Raw genomic sequence first — 21,092 nt, 5'->3', positions numbered from 1 at the left:
CAACAGGGTTCCTGCAGGCTGTCTGTTGTCAGTCCATCAATGGGTCATATTTCATAATTAAAGTGGTTGTATGTGGTAAAACCTACTGTACACCACACAGGGGACAGAAAACAACGCAGTGATGTACATTACAGCCATTAATTATGCATAATTAGTATTAAAATTACATGCACACAGACAGCATGCAGAGGTCCCGTCAAATAGATCACATGTGGGATGCTGTTTTGGACTGTTTTGGAGCCGATGAATTCCTGGAAACATTTTAGGAAACTTCAACACATATGGTCATCAAGTATGTCTTTTTGCAGTACACATTTCTTTTGCTGTTTTGGAGCTAATTAATTCCCGGAAACAGGATTTTAGGAAACTTCATCACATATGATGTGTGTTTCGTAGGAAACGTGACCACATGTGGTAGAGTGCCCATCTGTAACTTATTCGACTGCAGCCGTCAAATAGATCTGGCATGGACAGCCTTTTAACCGCTCCGTAGACCCTTTTTCATCGGCACTGGCCTTAAGGGAGGAGAAGAATTATTCACAACTTGAAAAAGAGGCGTTGAGTCTGGTGTATGGAGTAAAGAAATTCCACCAGTATCTGTGGGGGCGGAAGTTTGACTTGATCACCGATCATAAACCCCTGCTCACGGTGTTTGGAGAACATAAAGGACTTCCAACAATGGCAGCAGCACGTATACAGAGGTGGGCTATTATACTGTCTGCTTATGATTATCACATAATCTACCGCCAGTCAGAAGATCACGGCAACGCAGATGGTCTGTTTCGTGTCCACTGCCGGAAACTACGGACGCAGGAACAGAGACAGTGACAGCATACCTACATGCACTAATCTGTGAACATCTGGAAGATGTACCGCTGAGTACAAAACAGATTCCCCAGGCCATACGCAGGGATGCAGAACTATCTAGGCTGCACAGATATATCATGGAAGGGTGGCCAAAAGAAGTATCAGAAGAACTGAAAGTGTTTTACAAAAAAATGGGGGATGGGGGTGTTCTACGGGGGACAAGAGTAGTGGTGCCTACAAAGCTGAGAACAGCAGTGCTTAATGAGATTCACAGCGGACACCCTGGGATTGTTAAGATGAAGACCATTGCAACGCAATATGTCTGGTGGCCACATGTAGACATGGACGTTGTAAAGACCTGTAAGCAGTGTGACAGGTGTCAGTTGGAGCAGCGTATGCCACGCCTAGTTCCTCTAGTTCCTCTGCACCCCTGGGAGTTTCCGTGAGAGGTTTGGAAAAGGCTCCACATTGACTTTGCAGGTCCGTTCATGGGTCACATGTTTATGATCGTTGTAGACGCATACTCTGAATGGCTGGAGGTTTTCAAGATGGCGAAAATAACGTCCTCGTCAACCATTTCAAGGCTTTGGAGACTTTTTGCATCATATGGATTACCGGAGCAAATTGTCACAGACAACGCCACGACCTTCATGTCAGATGAGTTTCAGCTGTTCATGAAAAGGAACGGTATCCTTCACACAACTGGGGCACCGAGGCATCCAGCTACCAATGGCCTCGCTGAGAGTAATGTTGCCACATTCAAGGCAGGCATGAAGAAGCTGGATGGAGAGGATTTGAGTGTTGAGGACAAAGTCTCGCATTCGATATCGCATAACTCCCAATAGTGCGACTGGAGAGTCACCCGCAGATTTGCACCCGAAGAGACATGTGCGTTCGCGGCTGGACTTCCTAAAGCCAAACATCGCCATGAGGGTGAGGAGAAGGCAGTATCAGCTGAAAGGGGAACATGACAGTCGGGCTGCCGAGAGACAGTTTGATGTGGATGATCCTGTGTATCTACGCAATACCGCAGGGGAAAAACCCAAATGGATCCCAGGAGTAGTTACACAACAGACAGGTCCGGTGTCGTACCGGGTGCAGGGAAGGTTAACTGACCAAGTGTACAGGCATCACGGAGACCAGTTGCGACCTCGATACCCTCAGGGCGTTTCAGACCCAGAGCCTCAAGGAGCAACTCAATCAGCTGAGCAGGAGTGACTTTGCTGTGCCAATCTCCGCAGCACCTGCCATACCACGTTACAGAGATTAAATATAGTATAATACTGGACTTGTCCAGTTATTAAAGAGGGTTGAGTTTATTGCAAGGTTAAACATGTTTCATTTAATTAGGAGTGAAATTACTATTCTGTGTAAGAGGTGTAGTTAAGGTTGGTGTTATGTTTATGCACTATGTGGAGATTACCTTTAATTTTAAAGGGGAGGTAATGTGGTGTATTTAATACTATTAATATGTGCATTAAGGTTGACCCTGAAGACTTTCCGTAGTTAGCTCAGGTATCTTCTGTGCATGTCACATATAAAGAGTTGAGTCTGTAATGACCTCATGTTGGGTTTCGTGTGTTGGACAGTTTTCACTGATAAAGCAGTAAAAACGCGTCCATTGCCTCGTTATTGAAATACACCACAAAAATGTCACCGGCCAACTAGCGATTGACACCGTTTTCATATATTCGCCAACGAGACATTTACTCGCATTACTCATTTTAGACGCTGCTGACCAGCCTTAAAGATCATTTCAGAATCAGAATGAGAGAAAACAATCATTTTTCTGCATATATATTAGTTATAGAGTGAACCTTAAGGAACATATTAAAATAATAAACAAAACTCTATGTCATGACCCCTTTAAAACCCAATGGAGACGAGTAGATTGAGATGTCCAATGTTTGTCATTCTCTCTTCCCAAGAAATATCCTCTTTCTCAGCTGATCAGAAGCAACCAGACCTGCAACTACAGGTTTAATAATGAGCAGCACCACATGACCTCTGGAACTTGCACCGAAAAACATGTTCTTGTGCTCTTTTCACACAAGTAAGTGAAATAAACATAACTTCCTGTAGCTCATGTGACGGTAGCTCATGTCTCTAGCAATGCCAATGTCATAAAATAGAAATGTTAATAACAGTAATATCCAGTGGTGCAAACTACTCAAATTTAGGTGTTTTGAATTTAAAATATATGATTGAATCATTTACGTGATTCATAACTGAATGTCATGAGACAAGAAATATTTAGCTGTTTTGGTTTTCGACATATTAAGCAAATATAATAAATACTATAAATATTCCATAAAAAATGTGAAAAAAGCCCATTTAGTTTTTTATTGTGACTTTAAATGCTTTGGATAAAACCATCTGCTAAATGCATGTTCATTATGTATCTTGGATGCTCATGCACTGATGTTTGTCTCTATGACTTTGGTCAACCAGGGGAGAATATGGAGTGGTCAATATCGGCAAACAAGCCTTGACCCTTCTGGGAGTCGCTAAGTACAATGGCCAAAACTTTGACCACAGTCACAGTAAGAACATCTCTTTGGTATGAATGTTCATAATTTGCTTGCATGTCAAACTGAATGACAAAAACACGGTTATTCCTCCAGATGTTGCCAACATGAAACCCCTTCATCCAGAGAGCAGTGTTGACATGAGCCCCATCCAGGATAAAGAAGCCGCTCTTGTTGTTCTGAGAGAAATTGCTGACCTTTCCAAGACCGACGATGGACATAAGAGAGCCCACTTGACCCACAAGCTCGTAGCCGTGATCCGCAAGATGGAAGCTAAAACCTTGACGGCGGTCGTTCCCGAGGCATTGCAAATCTCTCAGTCTTTGACGTACCAGGCTTTGCTACAGTGCGGCACACCAGAATGCAGCAGTGCTATCATGCAGATATTCAGGACCTTTGACGCGCTCTCGGCTGAGATTGACGCTGCTGTATATGCCATGGGAATGATACCCCGGTCCTCCCGCGTCCTTGTGAAGGAAATGCTGGCGATGGCAAAGTTGAAGCCAAGCAAACCCATCTACTACGCTCTCAGTAATGCTGTGAGAAGGTGAGCTGTAGTAAATCTTTAGATAAAGGTGAAAATAAATTGTCAACTAACATATATTTGAGTGGATGATTGGCCAATATCTTGGGTTCAATTCCCAGGGAATGCATGCACAATGTTATTAATCCAAAGTGTTGATGTGTACCTCGAATGCAATGGATAAAAGCATCTGCCAAATGCATGAATGCCCATGTGAAAAGACATTTTCAGACAAATCACAGTTTTGTCTCACTGACTGTCGTCCATGTTCCATTCATCAAAACATCTTTATTCTCTCTGTGACCCAAGGCTCTTTGAGACAGATGGAGTCACCAGTGAGATCCAGGCAGTGGCTGATTATGCCCTTGAACAGATCGGTGATTGCACAGGTGACCAGGAACATGTCTTTCTTTCTTTGAAGGTACGTTTGCACAAACTCCTATATGCAAATATATTCAACTTCAGACTCACAACTAAAGCCCTGATCGGATGGTAATTGTATCTCATGGGGACGTAAGGTATATTTTACTATTAAGGGGTTAGTCTGTGATTTTATTTGCCATCTGAATCCAGAATGTCTGTTTTTCTCCCATTATCTACATTAAAATTCCCGGATAAATTTCCTGTTTTTTGACGAACACCAAGGTTGTGTTGGTAATTTAATGGCCATCTGAATCCACAAGAAGGGATCAATCAAAAAGTCATTTTTTTAATCTTTTTCAACCACTGCCAATCACCATACGTTATCTGTTGCACTTCACAGTAATATATGCATGCATTTTAAGGAAAAATTAATAAATGATTTTTGATAGAACAAACCGTACTCGTACCGTACTGCAAATTTGACACCAAAATTGACGTTAGGCAATAACTCTGCAACGCTTTGGCATATTGGTACAAAAATTGGTACATGTCATCATAATCATGACTTGAGGGTACTTGCACATTTGTGGCACAGCACCACCTACTGGTCAAGAGAAACACAAATTTGAGGTTTTGCTAAAGCCTGCTAAACGGTTTGGCCAAACATCATGAGATTGGTCTCCTTAGATTACCCTTAAAGTCTATTACAGGTCATTGGCAATATGGTGGCGGCACTGGGAGCTGCGCGCCCTGCTTTGCAGTCTTCTGTTATTCAATGCATCAATCAGCCGTCTGCATCTGCTGCAGTCCAACAGGCCGCTGTCCAGGTCTACAGACAGATTCCTGTACCTGAAGAGGTGAGCTGTTCAATAAACACATTAAACTCTTAGTGAGTTTAAAGTCAGTCTAAAATAGGGAGAGGCTGCTCACTGCGAGCTAATCGGTGGAGCTTGACGTCTAGTTACTCCTTGCTGGATGTAATTGGTGGAGCTAGATGGTCGAACCACACCCTAGCCCTAGCCACAAAATAAAAAATATAAAAGCTAATTGCGACTAATTTTTATCCGAATTTCAAGATATAAACTCACAAATTGTTATATGTTATTAAGTCAGAATTGTGAGATATAAACTCGTAATGAGAGAAAAAAAAGTCCGAAGGGTGAGATAAAAAGTCGCAATTACCTTTTTTATTCAGTGGTGGAAACAAGCTTCCATCGCATCTTGCCGTTTCCATCCAGCGTTTTTTAATACAATATCCCCAAAAAAGGTGGGTAAAAACATAGCTAATGAGACTCTGAAACACTGTATCATGAACTAAAGTGTGTAAATGAATCTGGCAGTGCATGTATGTACTTCATTAAATCAAAGCTTGTGTGATTTAACAATCGCACTAAAGCCATAACGCGTTATCGATTTATGGCCTATATATCAGCCCTGGTCTAAAGCTCTGGCTCTCACAGGGCCGAGAGGTGCTCATGCATGCGGTTCTGGACAGAGGCGCGTCCGTACAGAAGCGTGTAGCTGCGTATCTCATCTTGATGAAGAACCCCACTCCTGCTGAACTCGCTCAACTGGTGGCAGCGCTCCTTGTTGAGGAAAATCCTCAGGTCAAGAGCTTCATCCTCTCTCACATCAGCAACATCTTGAGCTCTACAGCACCAGAGACCCTGGAGTGAGTAAAAAATAGAATGGGAAGAACCTAATCTAATTTTCAGAAGAAAAGGTCATCTTGTTTTTGTTTCCTCCTTAGTTTGAGACAGAAGATTCGAGAGGCCTTTCAAGGCAATGAAATTGAAATGCTCATGGATCCCATCGAACTCTCTCGGTACTACAGACTTGGATCTTTAGAGGGAAACATGATCTTTGAATCTCCTAATGAACTTCCAAGGGAGGTCATGCTGGAGATGACCTTGAATGCTTTTGGGTTTGATATGGACTTGATTGAGGTACAAACTTCAATAAAAGTCCAACATTTACTTGCCAAATTCTGTTTGCCATAATCCAGCAGTCCTAATGTCTTTGCTTTCAGATTGGCATGGAGGGAAAGGGCTTTGAGCCCATTGTGGAGGCTCTCTTTGGAGAAGATGGATTCTTCCCAGATACGATCATGAAGACCACTTTATATGCTACCGACAAGATGCCTGCCCAACTCAATGAGGTCTTGGACAACATGCTGCCGATCATGAGAAACGAAAGGAAGAAGAGACAGGTATTACATGTAGTGAAAGTTGCAAATAGTTGGTATTTCTTCACAGCTGGATTCCAATCTCAATCTCTTCTGTGTGCTGCAGGCTTCTCAAAACATAATCAATGAAATCAGTCACAATGTCAACAAGCTTATCGAGGACTTGAAGGCCCAGGATGCTCCTGAAGCGATGGTGTACCTCAAGCTTCTGGGTGCTGAACTTGGGTATCTGGACACAAAAGATGGCAAGATGATTCACAGTCTCCTTAAGATGATCCCCACCGATGTGAGTAAGGCTTTACCAATCAAAGCTGTTGTCACATGCATTAAATCATCAGACACAACATTTTTCGGTCACTAAAAATTCGGTGCATTACTAATCAGTATTATATATTTGAAACAGTTCCTCAAAAGACTGCTCTCGAGTGTCGAAAACGAGCTTTTCCTTCACTATATCTTCATGGATAATGAGTTTCATCTGCCCACCGGCGCTGGCTTTCCCCTGAGAGTTGCTCTGTCTGGTACCTTCACTCCTGGAGTCAAAGGAGGATTGAGCTTTAATCCAGCCAGCGTGAGTCCAACACACTTCAGTCGTGCATATGTTATTGTCAACAACAAATGATCTTGCATTTCTACTATTATACTCATGAATTTATCTGACTACACCACAGAGGGAATTTGCGTTGACACTGTCTGCTGGCATTGAGTTTGTGACTGAGTTTGGGACTCATTTCCCCGATTATGTTCATTGTGGTCTGGAGATGCACACGAACATCTATCATGAGAGCGGCATTAGAGCGAAGCTCTCTGTGACCAACAGCCAGCTCTCGCTCTCCATTCCAGCTCCTCGTGGGCCAACTGAGCTCATCAGCATCACGTAAGACATCTGGAACTGTATTATATCAGTGAATAAAAGGATTTAAAAGCCCTTAAAGGTATAGTTCAATGAAAAGGTATAGCCAGTGAAAATTACCGCATGTAAACTTAGAATTCTGAGAAAAAAGCCAGAATTGGGAGAAATAAGTCAAAATTGTGAGATTAGCAATTACCAATTTTTTTTTTTTAGTTCCATGGCGGAAACTGAATTTTGAGATGAAAAGTTGCAATTACGTTTTTTATTCAATAGTAGAAACAAGCTTCCATAGTTTTTAGAACATCACCCTTTTTTCCCACCCCAAAGAGAGCATGGTTGCCAGGTTGGGAAAATTAAGGAAAAAACTTGGCAGAAAGTGTATCCATTTAAAGAGAAAAGCTGAGATTGATTTAAACTCTTAACATCTGGCATTCACAAACATGGCCGCTTGTGGAGGCTTGTAACCAATGCAATATAATGGAAATAAATATTTTTAGGATAAATAACTAGCGTTCCAATGTCTCGCCAATTAAATCATTAAGACAAGCAGAAATGATCACAATTAAAATACGATTAATAGCCCTAAAAACAAGTCAAATTATTTTACACACATTACATGATGTTATTGTTCCCCATCTATAGCAATTCTCTGGTGTCTGTTGTTGGTGCCAAGACTAAGCCCATTCCGGCCAAGGGCGAGTATATTAATATGAATAAATGCACTGCTCTTTTCCCTGGACTGAAGTTCTGTACAGCCCTGAAGTATCCCGACGCAAGCTCAAACGACGCTGCCCCTTACTTTCCTCTCACTGGTGACAGCAAGTAAGTGAAAATCATCTACATACTGATATATAGATATTCCTTTCTCTCAAACATTTCATCCACATTTGTGTTTAGATTTGCTGTTGAGCTCCATCCATCTGAAGAGGTCACAGAGTACATTGCCACCATCAGCTACGCCTATGAGGATGAGACAGACAAACTCACGTTTAGCGTGAAGGCTGAAGGTTAGAGACAACTTAACAGAGTAATGCTGAATTATTTGCTACTACATACCCCGCTAGAAATGTTACATTCCCAGAACATTCTCAGAGCGTCTCCGCTGGTGTCAAGGGCGTCACATGGTATCGTTCCCAGAACGTTCCAAGATGGTCACAATGTGGAGTTAGTTTAAGGGTTGGGGAACGTTATTTGGCGGACCTTCATGGACATTACATTTACATTTCGTTATTTGGCGTTTCGTTATTTGACGTTATTTGGCGGACCTTCAGGGAACATTCAGGACGTTCTGGGAATGTTTAGGGGACCATATTTTATTTGGATATTTATGTTCCTAAAACGTTCTCAGAATGTGTCCGCTGGTGTCAAGGACATCGCCAGGTAACATTCCCAGAACGTTCAGAGATGGTCATGATGTGGAGTTCTTTAGAGGGTTGGGGGACGTTATTTGGCGGACCTTCAGGGAACATTCAGGACGTTCTGGGAAGACCATATTTTATTTGGAAATTTGATGTTCCTAAAACATTCGCAGAACGTCTCCGCTGGTGTCAAGGACATCGCCTGGTAACATTCCCAAAAAAAGTTCTGAGACAGTCATGATGTGGAGTTCTTTTAAGGGTCCGGGGACGTTATTTGGCGGACCTTCAGGGAACATTCAGAACATTCCGGGAATGTTTAGAGGACCATATTTTATTTGGAAATTTGATGTTCCTAAAACGTTCTCAGAATGTCTCCGCTGGTATCAAGGACATCGCCTGGTCTCGTTCCCAGAACGTTCCGAAATGGTCATGATGTGGAGTTCTTTAGAGGGTTGGGGGACGTTATTTGGCGGACCTTCATGGAACATTCAGGACGTTATCGGAACGTTTAGAGGACCATATTTTAATTGGAAATTTGATGTTCCTAAAACGTTCTCAGAACGTCCCCACTGGTGTCATGGACATTGCCTAGAAATGTTCCCAGAACGTTCCAAGACGGTCATGATATGGAGTTCTTTTAAGAGTTGGGGGGACGTTATTTGACGGACCTTCAGGGAACATTTAGGACATTCTGGGAAGGTTTAGGGGACCATTACTATAGGACGTTCCCTCTAGGTCTCTGCATTACATTGCCATAGCGTTTGCAGGACCTTTAGGGGACCAACCTAGGATGTTATTTTTGGTCCTATTTAGGTCCTTCCATCACGCTAACTGAATGTTTTCAGAACATGTTTGTGTGAATCAATGTACACTGGGTGGTTTGCAAATGAGGGTCAGTAAAACGCAGGATTTTCACACAAACATGTTCTGAAAACGTGACCTAAAGGACCTAAATAGGACCAAAAAAATTCATTCTAGGTTGGTCCCCTAAAGGTCCTGCAAACGTTATGGGAATGTAGAGTAGAGACTGAACACTGAACAAGATATGTTGCATTAAACGTCCCCATCTGACTAACAGGGAACCATATGGGAATCTCTGGTTCTGGTAATGTCCCAAATGTCCTCTTTGTAATGTTGCTGTGTGACCATAGAATAGCCAAAATGGAACATCCCTCTAAAGTCATATAAGAAACTTTGAACTGCAGCACTTCCATAACCAAATTTTAGGAACGTCTCTATTGTTCTATAAAGGTTCAGGATTTTCGTCACCTTTAGAGAACTTTTAGGGAACGTTGCGCAAGGTCGCGAGAATGTCCCCTCCTATGTGGGTAACTGGGAAAAAGACCAAACATCCACATTTAAAATAACTGTAATTTGTCTTTTGTTCACTAACAGGAACATCCTATGAGGCCAGAAATGTCTTGATATTAAACAGACAGCAGTACAGCGTCTCTGCAGAGTTGCTTATGGATTCTCTTCAGCTTGATTCTAAAGTTTCTGCAAAACTGAAGCACGCTGAGTCGTTGACTTTGGAAATTGAGAGTAATCTAAAACTCCCGGAGACGACTTCTGTTCAAACACTCACCCTGAAATACGGTACATGTCCAATACATTGCTTAATTGTCCGATCGTGGTTATAAGCAAATATATGATCATGACAGTACAATTCTAGTGAATTATCTCTCTCAAAATATCTATTCTCAGAGAATGAGAAGATTGAGGCTGAATTTAAGTCTGATGTCAGATCTGAGATTCATAGAATCATTCCCAACATCAATGCTATTGAAACATTTGTCAATAGCCTTCTTGATCGCCAGATTGGCCTGAACGAGGTGAAGGTTCGTGATGTTCTGGCAAAGACTGTCGCGGTAAGGACTTCCATATCTTTTTCATCAGCTTTTTAAAATACCTAAAGAAATAAATGTGTATTAAACTTAAAGGGAAAGTTCACACTGAAATGAAAATTAAGTAATTTACTCACCCTGGTGTTGTTCTAATAATGCAGTATTGCCATTCTTTCTTTATTCGGACCACAAAATATGCAAAAAGCGCTCGTCCATATAATATCAGTGTATAGCGACCAGCATCAAGCTTTAAGCTTTATCAAACTGATGGGGAATGATCAGAGAGTGCTCTATACAGGGGATGGGGAACGATCAGACAGTGCACTATATAGGGGATAGGGAACGATCAGACAGTGCACTATATAGGGGATAGGGAACGATCAGACAGTGCTCTATATAGGGGATAGGGAACGATCAGACAGTGCACTATATAGGGGAAGGGGAACGATCAGACAGTGCTCTATATAGGGGAAGGGGAACGATCAGACAGTGCTCTATATAGGGGATAGGGAACGATCAGACAGTGCTCTATATAGGGGATGGGGAACGATCAGAGAGTGCTCTATATAGGGGAAGGGGAACGATCAGACAGTGCTCTATATAGGGGATAGGGAACGATCAGACAGTGCTCTATATAGGGGATGGGGAACGATCAGAGAGTGCTCTATATAGGGGAAGGGGAACGATCAGACAGTGCTCTATATAGGGGATAGGGAACGATCAGACAGTGCTCTATATAGGGGAAGGGGAACGATCAGACAGTGCTCTATATAGGGGATAGGGAACGATCAGACAGTGCTCTATATAGGGGATGGGGAACGATCAGAGAGTGCTCTATATAGGGGAAGGGGAACGATCAGACAGTGCTCTATATAGGGGATAGGGAACGATCAGACAGTGCTCTATATAGGGGATGGGGAACGATCAGAGAGTGCTCTATATAGGGGAAGGGGAACGATCAGACAGTGCTCTATATAGGGGATAGGGAACGATCAGACAGTGCTCTATATAGGGGATGGGGAACGATCAGAGAGTGCTCTATATAGGGGAAGGGGAACGATCAGACAGTGCTCTATATAGGGGATGGGGAATGATCAGACAGTGCTCTATATAGGGGAAGGGGAACGATCAGACAGTGCACTATATAGGGGATGGGGAACGATCAGAGAGTGCTCTATATAGGGGAAGGGGAACGATCAGACAGTGCTCTATATAGGGGAAGGGGAACGATCAGACAGTGCACTATATAGGGGATAGGGAATGATCAGACAGTGCTCTATATAGGGGAAGGGGAACGATCAGACAGTGCTCTATATAGGGGATGGGGAACGATCAGAGAGTGCTCTATATAGGGGAAGGGGAACGATCAGACAGTGCACTATATAGGGGATAGGGAATGATCAGACAGTGCTCTATATAGGGGAAGGGGAACGATCAGACAGTGCACTATATAGGGGATAGGGAATGATCAGACAGTGCACTATATAGGGGATAGGGAACGATCAGAGAGTGCACTATATAGGGGATAGGGAATGATCAGACAGTGCACTATATAGGGGATAGGGAATGATCAGACAGTGCACTATATAGGGGATAGGGAACGATCAGAGAGTGCACTATATAGGGGATAGGGAATGATCAGACAGTGCACTATATAGGGGATAGGGAATGATCAGACAGTGCACTATATAGGGGATAGGGAATGATCAGACAATGCACTATATAGGGATAGGGAACGATCAGAGAGTGCACTATATAGGGGATAGGGAATGATCAGACAGTGCACTATATAGGGGATAGGGAATGATCAGACAGTGCACTATATAGGGGATAGGGAACGATCAGACAGTGCTCTATATAGGGGATGGGGAATGATCAGACAGTGCTCTATATAGGGGAAGGGGAACGATCAGACAGTGCTCTATATAGGGGATGGGGAATGATCAGACAGTGCTCTATATAGGGGAAGGGGAACGATCAGACAGTGCTCTATATAGGGGATAGGGAACGATCAGACAGTGCTCTATATAGGGGATGGGGAACGATCAGAGAGTGCTCTATATAGGGGAAGGGGAACGATCAGACAGTGCTCTATATAGGGGATGGGGAATGATCAGACAGTGCTCTATATAGGGGATGGGGAATGATCAGACAGTGCTCTATATAGGGGATGGGGAATGATCAGACAGTGCTCTATATAGGGGATGGGGAATGATCAGACAGTGCTCTATATAGGGGATGGGGAATGATCAGACAGTGCTCTATATAGGGGATAGGGAACGATCAGACAGTGCTCTATATAGGGGATGGGGAATGATCAGACAGTGCTCTATATAGGGGATAGGGAACGATCAGACAGTGCTCTATATAGGGGATGGGGAATGATCAGACAGTGCTCTATATAGGGGAAGGGGAACGATCAGACAGTGCTCTATATAGGGGATAGGGAACGATCAGACAGTGCTCTATATAGGGGATGGGGAACGATCAGAGAGTGCTCTATATAGGGGAAGGGGAACGATCAGACAGTGCTCTATATAGGGGATGGGGAATGATCAGACAGTGCTCTATATAGGGGAAGGGGAACGATCAGACAGTGCACTATATAGGGGATGGGGAACGATCAGAGAGTGCTCTATATAGGGGAAGGGGAACGATCAGACAGTGCTCTATATAGGGGAAGGGGAACGATCAGACAGTGCACTATATAGGGGATAGGGAATGATCAGACAGTGCTCTATATAGGGGAAGGGGAACGATCAGACAGTGCTCTATATAGGGGATGGGGAACGATCAGAGAGTGCTCTATATAGGGGAAGGGGAACGATCAGACAGTGCACTATATAGGGGATAGGGAATGATCAGACAGTGCTCTATATAGGGGAAGGGGAACGATCAGACAGTGCACTATATAGGGGATAGGGAATGATCAGACAGTGCACTATATAGGGGATAGGGAACGATCAGAGAGTGCACTATATAGGGGATAGGGAATGATCAGACAGTGCACTATATAGGGGATAGGGAATGATCAGACAGTGCACTATATAGGGGATAGGGAACGATCAGAGAGTGCACTATATAGGGGATAGGGAATGATCAGACAGTGCACTATATAGGGGATAGGGAATGATCAGACAGTGCACTATATAGGGGATAGGGAATGATCAGACAATGCACTATATAGGGATAGGGAACGATCAGAGAGTGCACTATATAGGGGATAGGGAATGATCAGACAGTGCACTATATAGGGGATAGGGAATGATCAGACAGTGCACTATATAGGGGATAGGGAATGATCAGACAATGCACTATATAGGGATAGGGAACGATCAGAGAGTGCACTATATAGGGGATAGGGAATGATCAGACAGTGCACTATATAGGGGATAGGGAATGATCAGACAGTGCACTATATAGGGGATAGGGAATGATCAGACAGTGCACTATATAGGGGATAGGGAATGATCAGACAGTGCACTATATAGGGGATAGGGAATGATCAGACAGTGCACTATATAGGGGATGGGGAATGATCAGACAATGCACTATATAGGGATAGGGAACGATCAGAGAGTGCACTATATAGGGGATAGGGAATGATCAGACAGTGCACTATATAGGGGATAGGGAATGATCAGACAGTGCACTATATAGGGGATAGGGAATGATCAGACAATGCACTATATAGGGATAGGGAACGATCAGAGAGTGCACTATATAGGGGATAGGGAATGATCAGACAGTGCACTATATAGGGGATAGGGAATGATCAGACAGTGCACTATATAGGGGATAGGGAATGATCAGACAGTGCACTATATAGGGGATAGGGAATGATCAGACAGTGCACTATATAGGGGATAGGGAATGATCAGACAGTGCTCTATATAGGGGATGGGGAACGATCAGAGAGTGCTCTATATAGGGGATAGGGAACGATCAGACAGTGCACTATATGGGGGATAGGGAATGATCAGACAGTGCTCTATATAGGGGATAGGGAATGAAATGCCAGCAGACATATCACCCTGTAGCCCAAGACTGGTTTCCCACTGAAGCTAAGCAGGGCTGAGCCTGGTCAGTACCTGGACGGGAGACCAACTGGGAAAACTAGGTTGCTGCTGGGAGAGGTGTTAGTGAGGCCAGTAGGGGGCGCTCACCCTGTGGTCTGTGTGGGTCCCAACACCCCAGTATAGTGATGGGAACACTATACTGTAACAAGCACCGTACTTCAGATGAGACGTTAAACCGAGGTCCTGACTCTCTGTGGTCATTAAAAATCCCAGGGTGTAACCCCGGCATCCTGGCCAAATTTGCCCATTGGCCCCTGTCCATCATGGCCTCCTAATCATCCCCATATATATATACTGATTGGCTTCATCACTCTGTCTCCTCTCCACCAATCAGCTGGTGTGTGGTGGACGTTCTGGCGCAAAATGGCTGCCATCACATCATCCAGGTGGATGCTGCACATTGGTGGTGGATGAGGAGATTCCCCGCTTCTATATGTAAAGCACTTTGAGTGCCTAGAAAAGCACTATATAAATGTAACAAATTAATAATTATTAAATGCTGTTGGCTATTTTTTTAAAGGGGAGGGGCTACTCGTAGAGATTACGTCAATACATTGCATAATGCTGTGCGTTTCAAAGCCCTTCAGTGGGACAAAAATACTTCTCTTCTAAGCTCGACCTGCACGCTCATGAGACTCTATTAGTGCCGCAGTTCACTCCGACTTGCCCAGAAAAACACAGAAGTTGTGAATGCCGTACTACATTAGAACAACACCAGGGTGAGTAAATGATGGCTTAGTTTTCATTTTATGGTGAGAGTGGCGAGGTGGACGAGCGAGAGACATGGGAGGAGCGAGCGAGATCGGTGTGCGTGATTGAGAATGAGCATCACCTGCGAGGCACACCGGTCTCGAGTCCTCTCATGAGGACGAGCGACACCGGTGAAGGACGAGAGAGGACCAGGCCTGGATTTTAAGTTTTGTTTTGTTGATGTATGTTAAGTCTTTTAAATGTTCGCTCTGTTACAGTGAGCTATCCCTTTAAAAATGAATTAATGTGCATACTCTCTGTGCAGAATTTGGGAGTACGTGCCGTGCCTGTGATCACTCTTCCTGAAAGACTGTTCCTGAATGTGTGAGTTAATGTCATCATGTTTACCAGTATTTCAATTAATTTCACACCGGTTAAAATTAACACATGGTTTTTTAAACAGAGAGGCTGCAGCTAAATATCAGTTTGGCCAGCATTACTATACCATCACTCTTCCCTTGCCCTTGGGTGGAAAATCCACTAGAGATCTGAACTTTCCTACAACCCTCTCCACGCCAAACCTGATTGTACCTCATCTTGGTCTGGAATTTGAATCTACAAGCATTGATCTTCCAGAGTTCTCCATTCCTGGGAGTGTGTCGCTGTCTGTGCCGACTCTCGGATTGGTAGAGTTGTCCGGAAAACTAAACAGCAACTTCTACAACATAGAAGCAGCTGTGTCTGCCGCCAGAAATCCTGCTGAAAGTTATTCTGCTGTGTTTGAAGTCACTGGCTTCAGTCCTGTTGACCTCCTCTCCGTTAAGGTTGAAGGTAAAAACTATAATTGAAGTACCATATGCACTTGATGTGGATGGCTTATTGATTTATTTGTTATATATTGAACAGGATCTGCACTAGTTGAGGGCACACCTGGCAATTCCCTCAAGGCCAACGTAAAGACTGTGCTTCGCCACAAGATTATCAATGCCACCATCAGCGTTCAGGAGGAAGTGGAATTTGCTGAAAAACTCAGTGTGAAATCCAAAACCAAGCTTGAAGTAACTAGTCATGTCGGAGTGCAAATTTCATTGGAGCACACTGGACAGTTTGGAGTTGATGCCGAGGAGATCTCTGGAGATGGAAACCTGGAAGGATCCTTCAAGGCTGGTTTATTCCACGGCTCAGGAAACCTTTTGCAGTCAGTCGCAGTCCTCCCATTCAGACCAGAGGCAAAGATGAATTCCTCACTGAAAGTAGATTCAACACTTCTTCAGGCTCAGAACTCCTTTGCTGTGGCCTTTGCCAATGGAGAGCTGATAATTACTTCCAACAACACAGCATTCGACAACCTTCTAACATTGCTAAATATTGCTAAAATCACTTTCAAGGAATCCCAGCTTGATCTAAATTCTCATACGAAAGCACAGGTTCTTAGCCTGAAGATCCAAAACGTGGCTGAGACCAGAGTTGGTGTTGAAGCAGTCAGCGTTAAGATTGAGACCTCCACTCATGGCTCTGAAGAACGTATCCATTCCCTGGTCACAGGAGCACTGGACATCAATGGTCTAGCTATTCACAGTGATGCCTCTGTTATACTCATTTCACACAAAGCTGTCCACACAGCCATTCTGAACCTCAATAAAGATGGCCTGACAACCAGTGGCACAACCTCACTACAAAGCCTCTTGAGTCTGGAGGAGCTTAGGCACACCTTCAAGATCACCTACAAAAATGAAACCGCCACTGCTCAGTACAAAACCATTGGAAATATCATGGGAAGTCGCACTAACCACAACACTGAACTGGAGATCACTGGACTTTCTGGCAAAATCAGAAATCATATACGTTTCAAATACGGAAAATTAGATTTTGACACCAACACGGATGGCACAACTATTCCATTCAGATTCAATTTTGATGCCACTGTTAATGGTTATAATGACATATACGTGTATGGACACACAGGTTATGAATTTATGGCTAAAGTTCTTCTAAAAGAACAATACATTGCTCACTCTCATCAATGCACAATCTCAACCCTCCTTAATCTACCTGTAAACTATGGTCGCTCCATTAAATCAGAATTTGAAAGCAAGTCTCACACTCTGCTGATCCCATCTGAACAAACGACTAAAGGGACAGTTAAGGCTAAAGTGAACAACTATGCCATTGAACAGGAAATCAGAGCTTACAATACTCCAGTGCGGCTTGGGCTGGAAGGGTCTGGAAAAGTGCACACCAATCTGTTCAACACTGCCAATACTGCTTATCAGGACTTTGCAGTCTCCGGCTTCCTAAAGTATGATAAAAACACTGATACACAATCAATAAGCTTGCCTTTCATTGAAGGTTTTTCTCTAGTCCCTGGCAACATCAGAATAACACTTGTAAGCATGGGTGAGACCCTGAGGAATTACATCAACCGAGAAGGGATTGCTTCTAAAATTCAGAACTTAACTCAGCTTGTTAGTGACTTTGTGTCTAATTTTAACTTTGAGAGAAGAGCTGTGCAGCTGAAACACGCCTTGAAAGCTCTGTACCAAGAGTATGCATTAAAGCTGAAAGGTCTGACTGGTGCATTTGAGAAACTAGTGTTTGATATGGGTGAGGCATTGGATAAGTTGACGGAATTGACTCTGAAGGGTTTGCAGATTGGGAAAGTTGTTGAAATGCTACCAAAGCACATCAAGGTTTTGAAAGTTTCCATCATTGAGGATGTAAAAAATATTCTTAGCTCAATCAACACCCAAGGTTACTCAAAGCTGAATGTGGTCTTCCATCCTGCCAGTGCTAAGCTCGACAGTCAGATTCCTGCTAATTCAACATCTCTACTAGTGCCGTCTTTTGGAAAACTGTATGGTGAAGTCAGAATCAGCAGCCCTGTCTACAACTTCAGAACCTCTGCAGAGCTCAAGAATGCCTCAGAGAGATACCCTTTGTTCACAGCTTTCTTTAACACTGAAGGAACCTCTGCAGACCTTAAGACTCTGAATTACAATCTAGAATCCACAGCACAGATATCGATCCCTGAGACGAGTCCTGTAACAGTGTCTGAAACATTCAAGTTAAAACACATGGAATTGACTGTAGACCAACAGGCATTGCTGACTCTGAATGGATCTGCTTCCAACAGTACTTTCTTTCTTGACACCTCATACAAGAACCAGGTGAACATCCCCTCGCACTCTCTGTCTGGTGAAATCAGCCTGATTCAGAAGGCTGTAGCTTGCCAGGATGATGCTGCATTCACATTGACAGTTAAAAATGAAGGAACTGGCAAATTTGCATCTCAAGACTTCTCTGACGAAGGCACCCATAAGAGTGACCTGCATTTTAACATGGGCCTTGGCGCCGCCAAGTTGTCTTTTACTGGCCACACTGACAGCGATGCTTTACAGATGAAGATGAAAGTGAACGCTGATGCTATTGCTCTAAGCCACCTTGAATTCAATGCTCGGGTTGAAACAGAGTCTCCATTTATCAAGAACAGTTTGCTGGTTGCTTCTGGAAAGGCTTGCTTGGGCAATATGAAGGTGGAAATCAAGGCATCCCATGTCACATCGGTTGTCGGAGCCATTAGCGGTGTCTTCTCTAATACTGCCAACATCCTGACTTGTCCTAGTGAGGTTGCCATTGACTTTCAGAACAGGGGCTTTGCCAAGATCAACCTCTTTGAGTCTTTTTTAGACAGTGTTGATCTCCAGAAAGACTACGCTGTTACCTTCAACTCTGACATACAAGAAATCAGCAGTGTGGCAGTCGCCCACTTAAACCATTACAACTACAGCCATAACTTCACAGCCAGCAATAACAAAGCTGAGATGGGTATTTACGCTGTTGTGAATAGTGTGGCCAACTTTGGGTACTTAAATGTTGCAGAAATGTTTGTGCCAGCCATTTTCAGGATTCCAGCAATCGGAGAGCTAAACAGGAATTATAATAATGGACCACTGGACTTGACCACAAGTGATCAGCCCATTGATCTAAGTGCCAAACTTGTCTACCAGAAGAGCTGGTTTGCTCCTATTATTGATTTGGGTCTCGTTGTTCCTTCATTCGGTAACCTGGTCTCTGAGGTGTCTTTCAAGTCCTCTATTCTTAACCTCAATGCTAATGCAGGTATTTATCCAAAGGACTACTTGATGCTTGTTAGTGCCACAACAGCCTCAGTGTTTCAGGTATTGAAGGCCAAGCTTGATGGAACCACTAACCTGACCACAAAAAGTGGACTGAAACTGGCCTCTTCTTTGTCTTTGGAGAATGCCCACATTGACTGTAATTATGGGAGTACCTTGACTCTGGAAGAGAACTATGAGGCTGTATTGTCTGTGGATACAGTTGCTAAGATTAATCTGACCAGCTTCACTGTTGATGCCACTCATCAACTTTCTGCGGACACCAAGGCCCATCCAAAGGCAACATCAAACTTAAAGGTCAAGTACATCTTTGATCGTCCAGATTCAGTGGCTGCTGGACATGGAGATGCTGAGAATACCTTGAAGCTGGATGCAACTCTTTCCTTCATCTCCATTGAGTCTGCAACCCAAGTAACCACAGATTCTACATTCTCTGATAACACCAAAGTTAAGGGACATGTGGATAATGAAGTTAACATCCATGTGAACGCTGATGGTCTGAAATCCATTCTGAAGAATACTGGAAATGGGTACTTTGGTTATGAATACTACATGTTGGGGTTTGACATCAATGAGCAGCTGACTTTGGAGGGAGATCTTGACCGTATGTATTCTTTGCTAGAAATTGATTCAAACTATACATTTATCTATGACAGAGATAGAGAAATTGCAATAAACCACACTGCTCTTGGTAAAGTAGAACTTGTTCCCCTGAGCACCCTCATGGCTGCTGTAGACATGCTCTTGGCTCAGCCAAGTTATCATGATTTTGATGTAAGATATCCTCCTTCATTGAATGGATACAAAACAACGACTTTCTCTCGTTGGTACAATTCAAGTACAGAAATATATGAAGAGCATTTTAGTTCATATTTACCTGCCCCAAAGTTTGTGCTTGGGTGCTCTTCTAATCTCACTTCTCCATCTACGCTTCTGGAGTATCAGGGTGAAATAAGTTTCATTTTCATTGACCAAAACTAACATTCATTTTTGTTTAATAACACCAGAGCTACTAAACAACTAATCATTGGGCTTTATTCACCGTATACTTGCTTGCCTCAGGCCTCATAATCACTGACATGAACAGATACAGAATAACTTCATATGTCGTTCTCAAGCACAATGATGTAAACATGTATTTCATCCTTCCGCTGAGGATAAAGTTAGTGATTGAATCCCTGAAATATTGCTTGTCCCATTTAAACACCAAGTACAATAAATGGATTGTTTCACTATACATATAGACTCTGCTCTTCTTATAGTTCTACATTAACAATTTTACATTAAATTGTACATTTTTGTGATGTTCAGTGTTTGTTTGATTGATGTTCATAATTGTAGGCTACCTTCGCCAAATAAAAAGAGGATAAAATGACTTTTGGTCAATTATATTCCAAGATAAACTAACTTTCTTTAGTGATTTTTACATGAAAATGTACTAACACCTGCATTTAAAGCACATGACACAAATATCCTGAGTGTAAACCAAAAAAAAACAACCATATTTTCCTGGTGCTATAATAACAATTATTAAACCAGTTCTCTTTATCTTATTCATGAACATGTTATTCTCCTCACCTGAACGGCCATGGAAACGGAGCACCCTGTGTGTCCAACGGTTTTTTGCAACGGTCATTTATTTAAATATTTATGGCGCGATACAAAAATCGGTCTGATTGAACTAAAATACTGTCCTTATATAATTCTAATAAAAACTGCCGATGAC

The 21,092-nt window shown here is 43.0% G+C and overlaps 1 protein-coding gene across 1 annotated transcript in view; it reads left to right on the top strand.

Moving 5' to 3' along the window:
- apobb.2 (apolipoprotein Bb, tandem duplicate 2) overlaps nt 1-20,765 on the top strand; it is a 29,367-nt gene extending 8,602 nt beyond the window's left edge. Inside the window, exons 7-24 of the mRNA XM_079830503.1 lie at nt 2,736-2,860; nt 3,259-3,350; nt 3,432-3,882; nt 4,168-4,279; nt 4,932-5,078; nt 5,682-5,893; nt 5,972-6,167; nt 6,251-6,430; nt 6,513-6,692; nt 6,810-6,977; nt 7,078-7,283; nt 7,902-8,081; nt 8,157-8,266; nt 10,013-10,213; nt 10,322-10,485; nt 15,556-15,614; nt 15,694-16,061; nt 16,137-20,765. Of these exons, the coding sequence (XP_079686629.1) occupies nt 2,736-2,860; nt 3,259-3,350; nt 3,432-3,882; nt 4,168-4,279; nt 4,932-5,078; nt 5,682-5,893; nt 5,972-6,167; nt 6,251-6,430; nt 6,513-6,692; nt 6,810-6,977; nt 7,078-7,283; nt 7,902-8,081; nt 8,157-8,266; nt 10,013-10,213; nt 10,322-10,485; nt 15,556-15,614; nt 15,694-16,061; nt 16,137-20,347 (7,362 nt within the window). The 3' untranslated portion in view covers nt 20,348-20,765. The remainder of the gene's footprint in view (nt 1-2,735; nt 2,861-3,258; nt 3,351-3,431; nt 3,883-4,167; nt 4,280-4,931; nt 5,079-5,681; nt 5,894-5,971; nt 6,168-6,250; nt 6,431-6,512; nt 6,693-6,809; nt 6,978-7,077; nt 7,284-7,901; nt 8,082-8,156; nt 8,267-10,012; nt 10,214-10,321; nt 10,486-15,555; nt 15,615-15,693; nt 16,062-16,136) is intronic.
- Nucleotides 20,766-21,092: the final 327 nt, after the last annotated feature.

The sequence above is a fragment of the Gobio gobio genome (genome assembly GCF_949357685.1).
Source record: "Gobio gobio genome assembly, chromosome: 12".
NCBI lineage: Eukaryota > Metazoa > Chordata > Actinopteri > Cypriniformes > Gobionidae > Gobio > Gobio gobio.
Note: the sequence above shows the minus strand (reverse complement) of the source record. Positions and strands in the feature narration are given on the sequence as shown.